The 13798-nt window shown below is 34.4% G+C and overlaps 1 protein-coding gene and 1 pseudogene across 12 annotated transcripts in view; both read right to left on the reverse strand.

The window, feature by feature from the left end:
* Cep350 (centrosomal protein 350) overlaps nt 1-13798 on the reverse strand; it is a 163335-nt gene that overhangs the window by 36817 nt on the left and 112720 nt on the right. For 9 of the 12 annotated variants that reach the window (XM_058574457.1, XM_058574453.1, XM_058574455.1 and 6 more), the window contains 3 exons: nt 13481-13603; nt 12276-12475; nt 1619-1830 (listed from right to left, as the gene is read on the reverse strand). In XM_058574457.1, the coding sequence (XP_058430440.1) occupies nt 1619-1830; nt 12276-12475; nt 13481-13603 (535 nt within the window). The remainder of the gene's footprint in view (nt 1-1618; nt 1831-12275; nt 12476-13480; nt 13604-13798) is intronic. The other 3 variants (XM_046430014.2, XM_046430007.2, XM_058574459.1) reach the window with 1 other exon arrangement.
* On the reverse strand, nt 3194-12267 carry LOC131423644 (transmembrane protein 230-like; annotated as a pseudogene).

Raw genomic sequence — 13798 nt, forward strand, 5'->3', positions numbered from 1 at the left:
ACTTCCTACCCATCACTTTAGACAAGTTTCCTAGCCTGCTAATCTTCAGAGTAGGAATTATAATTGTGTCTATAGGATCATATGAGAATTAAATGAGATAATCCATGTAAAGCATTTAGTATGCTGTCTGGAACTAGTTAAATCACACTCAATAAATATTAGCTTTCAGTATAAAAAACACTTTGAGACACTACTAGTTTTAATTTCCTAGATACATTTTCCTGTGAGCAAAAAAAAAATTCATTTTTAATATTCAATAAGTTTGTAGCTATCATGAACCTCAATAATGATGCTGTATAGAATTGTGTCAAAATGCAGTTTGGTCGTAAATTCCTAGAAGGTAGGAAATATGCTATGAGTAAATTATCTATATAAGAAATCTATTAGTCATATTATAAATTTTAAAATGACCAACATGATAATTAATTAAAAGCTTTTAAATATGTGCCCAAGAATATTATAATACAGTATTTTCAACATAACAAGGAATTAGCTCTTCATTGAATAAAAATATTTTTCCTCCAAACCTTTCAGGTGCTATACAACATACATGAATCTAACTCATTTTTCAACAGGGGGCATGCAGATAATTCTTCACATCCATATTAAAAATGAAGATTCTAAAAAGGATATTCTATTTTTTAAAACTGATAGGCACTAACTATGTATATGTTTACTAAATATCTAATTGTTATGCTAATTTCTTTATACACTTTATAAAACCAAAAATATGCTTCTATCTTTTTCTTAAGAGAGAGAGAGACAGAGAATTTTTTAATATTTATTTTTTAGTTTTCGGTGGACACAACATCTTTATTTTTATTTTTTTTAATGTGGTGCTGAGGATCAAACCCAGTGCCCCGCACATGCCAGGCGAGCGCGCTACCGCTTGAGCCACATCCCCAGCCCAATATGTTTCTATCTTAATTTTTTTATCAGCCCCTTTTTCTTTGAAGTACAAAACTAAGGATAATACAGATAATCTAATTCTAATAAAGGCCATTATTCTAATTTAGAACCAATCATTTCAGATCTATTTTAAAGAGATGAAATCATTAATTTTATTCTGATTATGAGTTAGCAATTATTAGCTAAATTATAGTAAAGGCACTCCAGTATGATTTAAGATCTTATTATTTCTAAGACAAAAACCAGATTTTAGAAAGAACTTGTGCTGTTCTTACATATTATTTTTTTATAGACTTTAGAGGTTCCTATCCTTTCAAATATTAACAGACTTGACAGCATATAATTTTGTAACTGTCCCTAAAACTATAATTCATATATTTATAAATCTATAGGAGTAAATTAAAAGCTTTATTTCTATTCAAATGTTATATTCTATATACTGTAAGTATGGGTGATAGTCAATGCTGTTATTTTTTTCTTTAATACCTTTATTTCATTTATTTATTATGTGGTGCTGAGGACTGAACTCAGGGCCTCACATGTGCTAGGCAAGTGCTCTACCACTGAGCTACACCTCTAACTCCTCAATGCTGTTGTTAACAGGAATAATATAACTGTTAATAAAAACCTTTTAGTCAAGTTTCTTTTTAAAGGAGCTTTAAGATATATAGATATAGATACACACACACACACACACATATTAACTTACATGTTTACTAGGAGAAGTAGAAGATTCTAGTTCCTGTGAAAAAACCATTTCTTCAGTAAGTATACTGTGATCTGGACTCCCTGGCTGTTCCTGTACAATAGATTCAGATGGTATGTATATAACAGCAGGGCTACCCAATTCTTCTGGAATAGAGCTTTCACTGTTTAGATGAGAGGAGGAAGGTATTGGAGATTCCTCTTCGCTTGCTATTTCTAGAAAGAGAGGATACAACAAGAAAAAAATATATATAATCTTGGTCAGTAAAGAAATTAAACTGTTACATTTTACATTTGTTTTTAATATAAGATCACTACTAGCATGGGAAGCTTTATCATGCCATTTAACATTTACTATGAAGTCTGTCTGTTTAATTAGGAATTTTGGATGACACCAACTGAGAGAAATATCTACCACATATAATCAGCGTATCAGACAATGACAATCCAAGTATGAGGACGCAAGATAGATAGTCATGGCTCTCATGTATTCCTTTAGCAGTGAAAACTGGTCCGACCATTTTGGAAAATAATTTGGTATTGCTTGAAAAACATGAAAAAAAAAAAAAGATTTTTAAGGTCTGTAAAAATTCTTTTGGAGGGGCTGGGGATGTGGCTCAAGTGGTAGCATGCTCACCTTTAGCATGCATGAGGCACTGGGTTCGTTTCTCAGCACCACATAAAAATATTTTTTTTAGTTTATTTATTTTTTAGTTTCAGGTGTTTATTTATTTTTTAGTTTCAGGTGGATTTTTTAGTTTTTTAATCCACCTGAAACTAAAAAATAAATATTAAAAAATTCTTTGGGACCTAAAATCTACAAAATAAGTTTATTTAACATTAGGAATATCTATGCCTCAGATATTTTACTTTAACAAACAAGGATGACATGATGTATAAAAGCATTTCATTTAAAATTTTAAAGTTTTTATTTTTGGTGCTGCTGGTGATCAAACTCAGGGCCTTGTACATGCCAGTTAAGTATTCTACCTCTAAGCTACATACACCTCCAGCCCTAAAAGGTATTTTCTAATTATTGTGTATGTATATCATAATCAGAATGTTGGAATTAATGGTTTAGAAAATTGTATTAATTTTTAAGACAGGAGGGAATAGAATCCTTTACATTTCTACTTTGTAAATCTCAACATAGATATTTTTGTTTCATAATAGTGCTGCTTACACACTAATTTTAAAAATTAAAACAATATAAAAACTAAGGAAGAAAATGAAAGTCACCTGTATTACCTCCTCTAATCAGATATTTTTGTGGAAGACTTTTTTGTTGTCTTTTTCCTCAATTAAGAATATTTAATAGTAGTACAAGAATGGTAGTCCAAAAAAAAAAAAAAACCTTCAAAGCGCAAAAGGATGTAAAGTGACTACCTCACACTCATCCCTAACCAATTTCATCTTCCCAACTTCTATACCTCAAAGGTAAACCAGTAATGGCCAAGTTTGGTTGAAGTATATGTGTGTCTTTCTAACCCTTTTCTTACATTTCCTTGACTGTTTAAAAATAGTTTTTAAAATCTGTGTTAAAAATCACATAAAATTTACTACCTTAATCATTTTAAAGTTTATGTATGCTCAGTGGCATTAAGTACATCCCTCTCCAGAACTGCTTTATCTTTCTGAACTAAAACTCTGTAACAACTCCCCACCCTCCTGATCCTCAGTCCCTGGCAACCACCATTCTGCTTTTGGTCTCTTATGATTCTGATTACTCTAGGGACCCCATATAAGTGGATTCATATGCTCTTTGTCCTTTTGAAACTAGCTTATTTCACTTAGTGTAATGTCCTATAGGTTCATTCTTGTTGTAGCATGTGACAGAATCTTTCTTTTTATGGCTTAACAATATTCAATTGCATGTATTTACTATATTTTGCTCACTCATTTACCTGTCAATATACACAAAAGTTGCTTTCACCTTTTGGCTATTGTAATAATGCTGGTTATACAAATACCTCTTTGAGATGGCACTTTCAAATTTTTTTGATATATACCAGAAGTGAAATTGCTAAAACACATAACATTTTAATTCCTTTGAGGAACTGTCATACTGTTTTCACAGAAGCTATAATCATTTTACTTTTTCACTAGCTGTGCATAGGTGTTCCAATTTCTCCACATCCTCGCGAACATATTTGATCTTCTGTTTTTTTAATAGCCATCCTATGGATGTGAGGTGGTACCTCATTGTATACCTGACTTCTGAAGACAGAGTTACATGTCCATAGGAGTCTGGCAATATTTGGACACTTTTAAAGAAATATGGACAATTATTGGCCAAACTTCAGTGTTAATAGTCATGAACCACAAAGCAATGTTTCAGTCAATGACAGACTATACATATAACAGTAATTCCATAGATTATAGTAGAGTTTGAAAAATTCCTATCACCTAGTGATGTAATTGTTGTAAAGTCAGCATAATCCATTACCCATGTTTGTGGTGATACTGATGTAAACAAACATACAGTGCTGCCAGTCATATAGAAGTATAGCACATACGATTATGTACAGCAAATTATATTTGATAATGATTGTCATTGATTTATGAATTCACTAAATTATACTTTTAAATGTTTTCTGAAGCCTTAGCATGTTTTTAATGCCCACTGGTATTTGATTAATTTCTTGCCTCAACAGTACTTTGTCATTGTTTCTTTTTTTGTATCAGGAACTGAACCCAGGGGCGCTTTACCACTAAGTCATACCCCTGGCCCTTTTTTATTTTGAGACAGGATCTCATTAAATTACTTAGGGCTTCCCTAAATTGCTAAGACTGGCTTTGAACTTGCAATTCTTTTGCCTCAGCCTCCGGAGCTGCTGGGATTATCGGTGTGCACCACCACTGTGAACACAAGTACTTTGTCAACTACAGTAGAACCCACAAAATAAAATCCCCAGCCTCCCCGGCAGCTAGGACTTAAGCATCTCCAATCTGATGTCCCTGTAGAAAAAGTTCATTTTGGAAGTAATCTGAAAAGAAGGCTCCATGAAGAATTATTTTAGGTGGTTTTCAATATGGAGTAAATTTTTCTGTAGTTACAGTGTCCCCAGTGCAGATGTGACATTAGTAGGGTAATTCTAATACAATGTCAATTTTCTTTAGGGCTTTCTGAGTTGCTGGGACAGGTTTTACATGATATGGTTTTAGAATTGTTCCTGGAAGCCAAGTATGGATTTGTGTCTCTAGTCATCTCAAAAATTTTGTCAACCACTGAACCTCTTTATTTAAAATTACTTTTTGCCTGGTCAGAGTCAGCTTTAGATGTTGCAGCAATATGCTTAATGGGTACACTGCAATTTATTTCATTATAATGTATTTTTTGACCTTTTTCTTCTGCTTACATCACCTAACTTTCAAGCTATTCATAAGCTTTATTTGACAAGATTTAAAATTGCATTGAAATAACTTTTACTAGACTTATCCACTTGTTTTTCTCAATGAAGTTCCAAATAAACAGAGATGAAAAAGAAAAGGTATTTTTATTCTTTTGCAGTACTTGGGATTTAACCCAGGGGTTCTTTACCACTGAGCTACATCTACATCCCCAACCCTTTTTAACAATTTTTTTTCTTTTAAAAACTGTATGTGTTTTTATGGCATGTACCACCACACCATAAACATACATACAATTTAGAGCTGAAAATATTTATAAAATAGCTGAAAACTATTTTTTAAAAAATATTTTTTAGTTGTAGCTGGACATAATACTTTTATTTTATTTGTTTATTTTTTTTATGTGGTGCCATGGATGGAACATGGTGCTGGGGATGGAACACAGTGCCTCTTACATGCTAGGCAAGCGCTCTACCACTGAGCCACAACCCTGACCCTGAAATCTATTTTTAATTTGTCTTCCAACCAAAGTTGCAAAGAAAACATACTATTTTCTATTTCTATTATAGCCCGCCATGAAAGATGAAAATTTGAGTCCTTTATCACCAGAACAAATGAATCTCTTTTCCAGGTCCTCTTACATTTCTTCTCAAAATGGAGAAAGAAGTCTGTATGTAGCAAGACTGTTGAGGCTAAAGATTAAGGATGAAAACCTGACACAGAAGTAATCTTCTGCTGAATAAATTTTTTAAAATTATTAAGGAAATGAACTATATCCATTATGTCACTGTATGTACCACTGTATATGTACTACTTTCTATGTATGGCTAGATGATAATTCCCTTAATTTTACATGTTTCTGAATTTTCTATAAAAGGAATCAAACCACTTGTAGTCATTTGCAATGTTAAGTGGTTCTCATATGGTTCTCATATGTCAATTTGTATTGCTGTAATTTTTCATTTTTACTGAGCATGACATAATATGTAAATATAGCACAATTCTGTTCTCTAATAAAACTGTTTTTTTACCTGTTTCAAATATTCCTGCTATGAACAATGCTGTGTGTGTGTGTGTGTGTGTGTGTGTCTTCTAGTATAGCTGGCCAGAGTATATTTATCGATATCCATAACTCTATCTATATGTGTATATCTAACTAACTTATGTGACAGCAAAGGCTTTCAGACTTTTTACACCTTAACCATATTTATCTTTGATGTTTTCTATTCTATCTCAATGTTAGATCGATTACAACCACTTCAGGTGCCTCTAATGGGTCACAACCTACAACTGGAAAAGCACTGCTTTAATGATATGGGAGACAGGTCTACGAGTGCCAAGGCTGAGGTCCAGAACTCAGGAATTTGATTGCTCCCCCAACTCTTGGAGGTATTCTGGGGGATATGCTGCAGCTTGGACATTTGTTATGCTCCAGGTTACAAAGACTAGAAGCCTCGGGATGACATGCATGCCCTAGCAGGCATACTGCCAAAACTTGGTAGGTGAGATGGGCTGGCCACAGCCCAAGGGCCATGTTACTAGGTGCACAGGCTAAAGGCCTCAGAATTGAGCCTGTTCGGTCCACATACTTCAAAAGCAAGGACTTGTGGTGGCTCCAACAGTTGTCTTGCCCAGTACACATATAAAAAGCCTCCAGAGGGAATACAGCCTTGGTGTGTCAACATTCCCTTAATCTGCCTGATTCAAAACAGCGTGCAGCCTCCATGTTGCCCCAACCAGCTGAGTGTGAGCTGAGAAGAAACACAGCAGATTTCAGTTTTGGCCCATTATCTATCTCAGTATCTAGTAGTTTCTAACGTAGAAGACAGGGAAAAAAGCATATCAGCTAGGAGGAATTAATGCCTTATTTTCTTTTTCCTTCCTTTGTCTATTTCATTATTACTATTATTTAAATTTCTCATTATTTTTACTTGTTTTTCTTTGTATTTTTCTTTCCTCTTCTTTCTCATTTTTCCTTTACCTTTTTTCTTTTTTTCCCTTTTTACTTTTCTCCTGTTGCTTTTTAAATTTTTCTTTTATTAAGAATTTTTAACTTTAAAATTTACACTAGATTATTTTTGCCCTTTTCTATTATTATTGGCACTATGGTTGTGTTTTTTGTTTGATTTTTAATATATTTCTATACCTGCTTGGTTTTTATGCTTTATTGCTATTGATTTCTTCCTTCTGAGCAGTGCTGGGGATCAAGCCCAGCACCTTGAGGACACTAGGGGGTTGCTCTGCAGCTGAGGTACACCCCCAGCCCAGTTGAGAGAAGTTTCACCTTTCTCCAGCCATGACCCTGCTTCCCACAAAACTTGGCAGATATTTCAACTTGAAGAATAGGCAAGATAAAATTCCCCAGCTGATGATCCACCCATAAGCAGGCCCAGCTAGGAGGGCCTTAAGTCCTGCTCCTGGACATCCACCCCCACAGGAACAGCAGGGAGAAATAGCAACTGTTGTGTACCTATGGGAGAGCTTAGAACAGGCTGCTCCGATACCCTTTTAGAACCACATATTGTTGATAAGTCTGGAGGAGTAACCACAGAGGATGCACTACACATATTTTGCTGTCTATAGCACACCTACCTGAATTATCAGAGGGAACCCACTCCCGTGAGACAGCACATCCCTCAGGCTTTGACCCAGCATACACAGTGTCAAAACTACTAATTACAGCTCAAGTAGCCACCAAAACACTACACTACAAAGTCCATCAGGAATTAAATTTAACACTACATAAGAAACTGATATCCTAGGGCACATAGTCAAAAGAAGGCTGCTTACTAGGAACCCTCACATGAAAGTGGAAGAAAGACTATCAGGACTTGAAAACAAGGTTGATAAATTATCACATTCAGATAGCAGTAAGCAAACAAACAAACAAGAAGAACTTGAAGATCTATGGTATACCATTAACAGACCACACACACACACATACCACACACAGAGTACGCAATGGAGAAGAACTACACAGATTAAAAGCACAGAAAACCTATTCAGTGAAATGATGCCAGGAAATTTCCCAAATCTTGGGAAAGAAATAGCCATCCAGGTACAGAGACATTTAGAACCCTAAATAGACATGACAAGAAAAGAACATCTCTAGGATATATTATAGTTAAACTGCCAAAATTACAGAAAGAAAGAAAGAATATAAAGAGTTATAAGAGAAAAGCACCATGTCACATGAGGAAAAACCAATAGAGTAACACCATGTCACATGAGGAAAAACCAACAGACTTTTAAAAGTAGAAACACTGAAGGCCAACAGAGCAGGATGATGTTTCAAGTCCTGAAATAAAATAACTACCAACCTAGATTATTATATTCAGAAAAATCCATCCTTCAGAAATAATAGCATTCTGAGATAAGTATAATCTGAAGAAATTCATGACCACTAGCTCAGCATTACACAAGATACTCGAAAGAATCCTACACTCAGAAGAGGACTATACCCTTTATCAATACCTTTATTGATAAAGGGTATAGTCCATTAAGAAGATATGATGATAAATAAATGCACTGAACCTCAGAGCACTCAATTTTATAAAATGAACACTATTAGACACAAAGGGAAAAATAGGACCCAAAATGATAATAGTGGATGATTTTAATACCCCACTCTCAGGAATAAAAACAGCATCCAGACAAAATAATCAACAAAGAAACATCAGAGTTAAATTATACTGTAGGTCAAATATACTTCGTAGACATATACAATATTCTATTCAATAGCTATAGAGTACATATTCTTTTCATCAACATAAAACTTTTTATAAAACATATCTTAGCAAGTCTTAAGAAATAAAAAACAGTTTCTTGCTTCTTATCAGATCATAATGGAACGAAAGTAGAAATCAACAGTAAGAAAAACTATAGAGATTATAAGAACACATGGAAAGTGAACAATATACTTTTGAACCATAGTTCATTTCTGGAGAAATCAGGTTGGGGGGTTGGATTTTAAAAATTCTTAGAATCAAATGAAAATAGAAAAACCCATACCAGAATCTGTGGGAAATAGTGAAATCAGTACTTAGGGAATTTTATAGCTAGGCACCTATATTAAAAGAGTTGAAAGCTCTCAAATAAATAACTTTTAATTATGCAGCTCAAGGTCTTAGAAAAACAAAAACAAATCAAATCTAAAATCAGTAGAAGGAAAGAAATTATAATAATTCCCCTCTGGAACAGATCTTTCATATCAGGTATGGATCCAACTTCACTATTTCTTCCCATAAACACTTATAAGACAGGGTTTCTATGGTTCTGCAAAGCTACCTGTGTAAAAAGTCAACTTTTCATAGATGGATGGGTCTTTTTCTGCTTCACACTCTATCTCTCTGCAAATATCATACTGTTTTAAGTCCTGATATATGGTAAAGTAAGTTCCTGTATTTTTGGTTTTTCTTTAGAAATGTTTTAATTTTTGGTCTTTGTTCTTGCATATCAATTTTTTAATGAGTCTGTCAAACACTATAAAGAAATCTTGTTGGGTTTCTGATGTAAATTGCCTTGAAATCTACATATCAGTTCAGGGAAAATTAACGTCTCATGACATTGAATCTATCCATGAATATGGAATAATGTCCCATTTACTTTAGTTCACTTTAATGTCTCTCAATAAAATTCTAAATTTTCCTTCATAAAGATTGTGTATACTGGCCAGGCATGGTGGCAAATGCCTGTAATCCCAGTGGCTTGGGAGGCTGAGGTAGGAGGATTACAGGTTCGAAGCCAGCCTTAGCAACTTAGTGAGGTTGTAAGCAACCTACTGCGACTCTGTCTCTAAATAAAAAATAAAAAGGGCCAGGGATGTGGCTCAGTGGTTAAGCAATCCTGGGTTCAATTCCTGGTACTAAAAAAAAAATCTTGCATACTTTTTGTAAAACTTACAAATAGGTAAAAAAAATACTTCATATTTTTGGCTTTTATGTGTATTTTTTTTTTTTTAAGGCATGATACATAGAACTTCTTGATCTACAAAGGATAGAATGACTCAAATTATATGCAGGCCAACCTAGTGGGAAATAAGATCAGATCTGGCCAAGAATTGGTTATCAGAGACAGTGCTTATACTTTGAAAACTTACTCTGCAGCTTAAAAAATTCCTGGTTCCTGTCACTAAAAAACAAAGTAAAAAATATTAGACGCATCCATATTAATATATGATTTTATGGAGGTCTTCCACCAGAATGTGAACGTAGAGTTAAGTGTAGGGGATAAGATCTTTTGATATTTAAAAAATAAATTATTTAGAAACTAAGAAATTAGACATACCATACTCTTTCATTTGCTACAATAACAAATTGACAATGAAGACTATTCAAAAGAAATGTTCGTTCTAAAGAGGGAGGGAATGGTAATGCTTTCCAGAACAGAATAACCTCCTGCTTTCCCAGACAATTAGCACTGCTATTCTTCCATGATACATATTCATGTGGAAAAACTTGTTGAGTTTTGCCAGGGCTGGATGAAAAACAGAGCATTTCCTAATTTAATCAGCTAATTCAGCTCAGTGAACATTTTTGGAATGGATCCATAAACTCTGGTCATTGTTTTGTCAAACATCTGAAAACTGCACGATTCCCCAGCCCTTAGCATAGTTTCTGTTCAATATCTTAAAGCTGGGCTCAGTCTCACTGTGACTTGTCTCAGGGCTGAAGTGAGTGTTAGTCATCAATGTCTGGAATGTCATCATAGGAGTAACCCTGCCAGCCTTAAATGCATAATCAGCAATGTGCCGGCAGGAACACCAGAATGCCAATGAGCAGAACAGGAAGGGCCTGGTCTGCACCACTACCCTTTACTGATATGGCTTGACAGTAGGAGGGAGCCTATGATAATGAGAAAGGTACCAATCAAAAACAGCACAGTGGCAAGTGCAGTGGTCTTATAAGGAATCTTAGGAGAGCTTTTCTTAAACTGAAGATCAATGTAGCCTTCGACTGTGCTAGAGAGCCTTGAATATTTTACTTTACTACTGGGGATTCCAACAGCCAGATTAGTATCAGACAGCATTATAATACCCTGACAGCTACAATCTGAGCACATCACCAAGACTGGAGCTAGTAGGGAACTCGCCCATGGCTACCAGACTACACATTCCAGGCCTCATGGCACAGTCAACCTAACCGCCTCCTCAGTAAACACTGACTGGCCACCAGAAGTGTGTATCTTTTTTTTAAAAAAAATCAGATTTTTCTAACCAATTTTTTGCTGGTGTACAGACATATAACTGAGTTTTTGTTTTATGGATTTTATAACCAGCAACCTTGCTACACTCATTTATTAATTCCAGTAACACCTAAGTGCTGGATTTTTCTATGTGCATAGCTGTTACCAATTGTAAATAATGAGAATTTAACTTCTTCCCACTATCTATGATTTTTAATTCTTTTTCTAGCTACAATGAACTGTCTAAAACCTATACACAATGCTTAATAAAGGTGAAAATAAGCATCTTTGTCTTATTTCCAAATTCAAAGAGAAAGCTTTCTATATCTCATTACTAAGTATGATATCTGGTGTAAGTTGTTTTTTTTTTTTAAATATTTATTTATTTTTTTAGTTATCGGCAGACACAACATCTTTGTTGGTATGTGGTGCTGAGGATCGAACCTGGGCCGCACGCATGCCAGACGAGCGCGCTACCGCTTGAGCCACATCCCCAGGCCCAAGTTTTTTGTTTTTATCAATACCCTTTATTAGGTAAAGAAAGTTCCTTTTTATGGCTGGATTAATTAAAGGTTTGTGCATTTTATCACAAATGTTATTAAACAACTTTTCTGACCTGGTCATGTATTTTTTTCTCCTTTAATCTATTTATGATAATTTACCACATTATTATTTTTTAATGTATGCTCAACCCCACTTGGTCATGAAATATTAGATTTACTATATGATTGGAGCTGGTGTACTAATATTTATTTAAGATAGAGGAGGCTAGCCTTCTCCTTTTTGATACTGTCCTTTTATAAATTTAATATCAAAGTTACATGCTAACCTCATAAAATGAATTGAGAAATGCCTCTTTTTCTATCCTACAGAAAAGTAAATAATGATACGCGTGAGGTTCCCCCTTGAATGTCCAGAATACTACTGAAGATAGAGGAGGTCTTCAAATATTCAAATTTGTGTTAGCAAAAAGTTATTCACCATATTTTCTTATCTAAGTTCTACAGCATTTACAGTTGTATTGTCTGCTTTATCTTTAATTAGTCATGTTTTAACAAGAAATGAAATAAATCTTTCAAATAGGATAAGCTTTAGTTTTTAGTCTGAACAGAGTTAGTATTCATTACCTTTATGATCTGTTCTTTGGTCCTCTGGTTCTTTCTTAGGAGTTTTCGGCTTTGTTAATTCTTTGTCCCAGGCAGCCAAAGCCTGCTTTTCCATTTGACGAATTTCCGCTTCTTCTGCATCTAACCGTCTCTTCCACTCCAGGAGCTCCTCTGCATGTTGCCGTCGCTGCATTAGTTTTTGCTCTCGCTTTGTCAAAAACCTATGATCACATCATGAAGAACAGTGAGAAATAAAGCTATAAGGAATAAATAATTTTGAAAGCTCTATTTTTCATTACCTTATCAACAAGCTGTGCAAAATAATAGATGAGTCGACTTATTCAGAAAATGAGACAATTTATTTTTTTACTTATATTTGTAAGATTAGTAAAGAAAAGATAGTGGTAAATTCAGGAAAAGTATCTTTGAGATATATTAAATATTATCAGTCATGATTATTCATATATTTCTTTTAATAGGTGGTTCTGTTTCATAACAGAAAATGTAAGGAATTTATTCTGAAGGCTCACACCAGAATACACAAAAATCCCAAAACAATAAAGACCAAAAACAACAACAAAACCCCTCAAAACCCCCCAAACAAGCACGCAAACAAAAAACACATTTATGTCCTCTTTTGACTTTAATTTTCAAATTCTATCTGGCTTTGCTTCAGGTCTAGTGAGTTAGGCTCCCATTATCTAAGAGATACAAGGTCAGGTGATAAATCATTTTTTATGTAGAAAACACTGAGCATCAGTCAGATCTTATGCATATAATCATTAACTGAGTAAAAGGATGCATCAAATGTCTCAAATTTTCAATTTAATATAATCTCTGATCTTCTATAGGTCAGAAGGGTTAGGAGAGATTACTAATTTAGGGAAAAATATTTGATTAGTTTAAAGCTATTAATAAAATCTCTTCAAATGCAGATGCCATGGCTAAATGAAAGGTATGCTGTCCATATTATTGGTGTCATATATACAGCAGTAGCTAGCCAACAAAAATGCATTTACACATCCAACATTTAGTCAAAAGCACAAGAACTGTCACTTCTGGAACAATCATCATGTCAAATTAATGTGGAAACACAAGGTAAAATCTATATGACATTTGACAAGAGGTCTCCAGGCTGTTAAAAAGAAATAAAACAGAAAAAGCAAACAAAACAAAAAGAACAGAGCATGCTCCATCAAAGAGTGCACTAAAAAAGGTGCAGTTACCTGACCAACTGGTTGTAGATATACAGCTGGAATTTGGGATGAAGGTTGGGAAAACAAACACTGAGAGAGGCCCAGTGATGAGACGTAAAGACAGAGAAGAAGTAGTGAACAGGAGAGCAGTGTCTACAAAATAAGGAGGAAGATTTTTAAAACCAAGAGATCAAGAGGTAGGAAGAATGAGAAAGGGAAAGCATAAGAGCCAAGTGAAGAATTTTCAATATGCTTCCTAAATCACATTATAAGCTACTTGGTAAAGCACGTGTTATACTCTGTGTGACATAAAAAACATGTACTTTCACAGATCTTACCAATGGTTTC

The sequence above is a fragment of the Marmota monax genome, unplaced genomic scaffold (assembly GCF_021218885.2).
Source record: "Marmota monax isolate L192 unplaced genomic scaffold, Marmota_monax_Labrador192_F-V1.1 WCK01_AAM20220418_F8-fsc00055, whole genome shotgun sequence".
In the NCBI taxonomy this organism is placed as follows: domain Eukaryota; kingdom Metazoa; phylum Chordata; class Mammalia; order Rodentia; family Sciuridae; genus Marmota; species Marmota monax.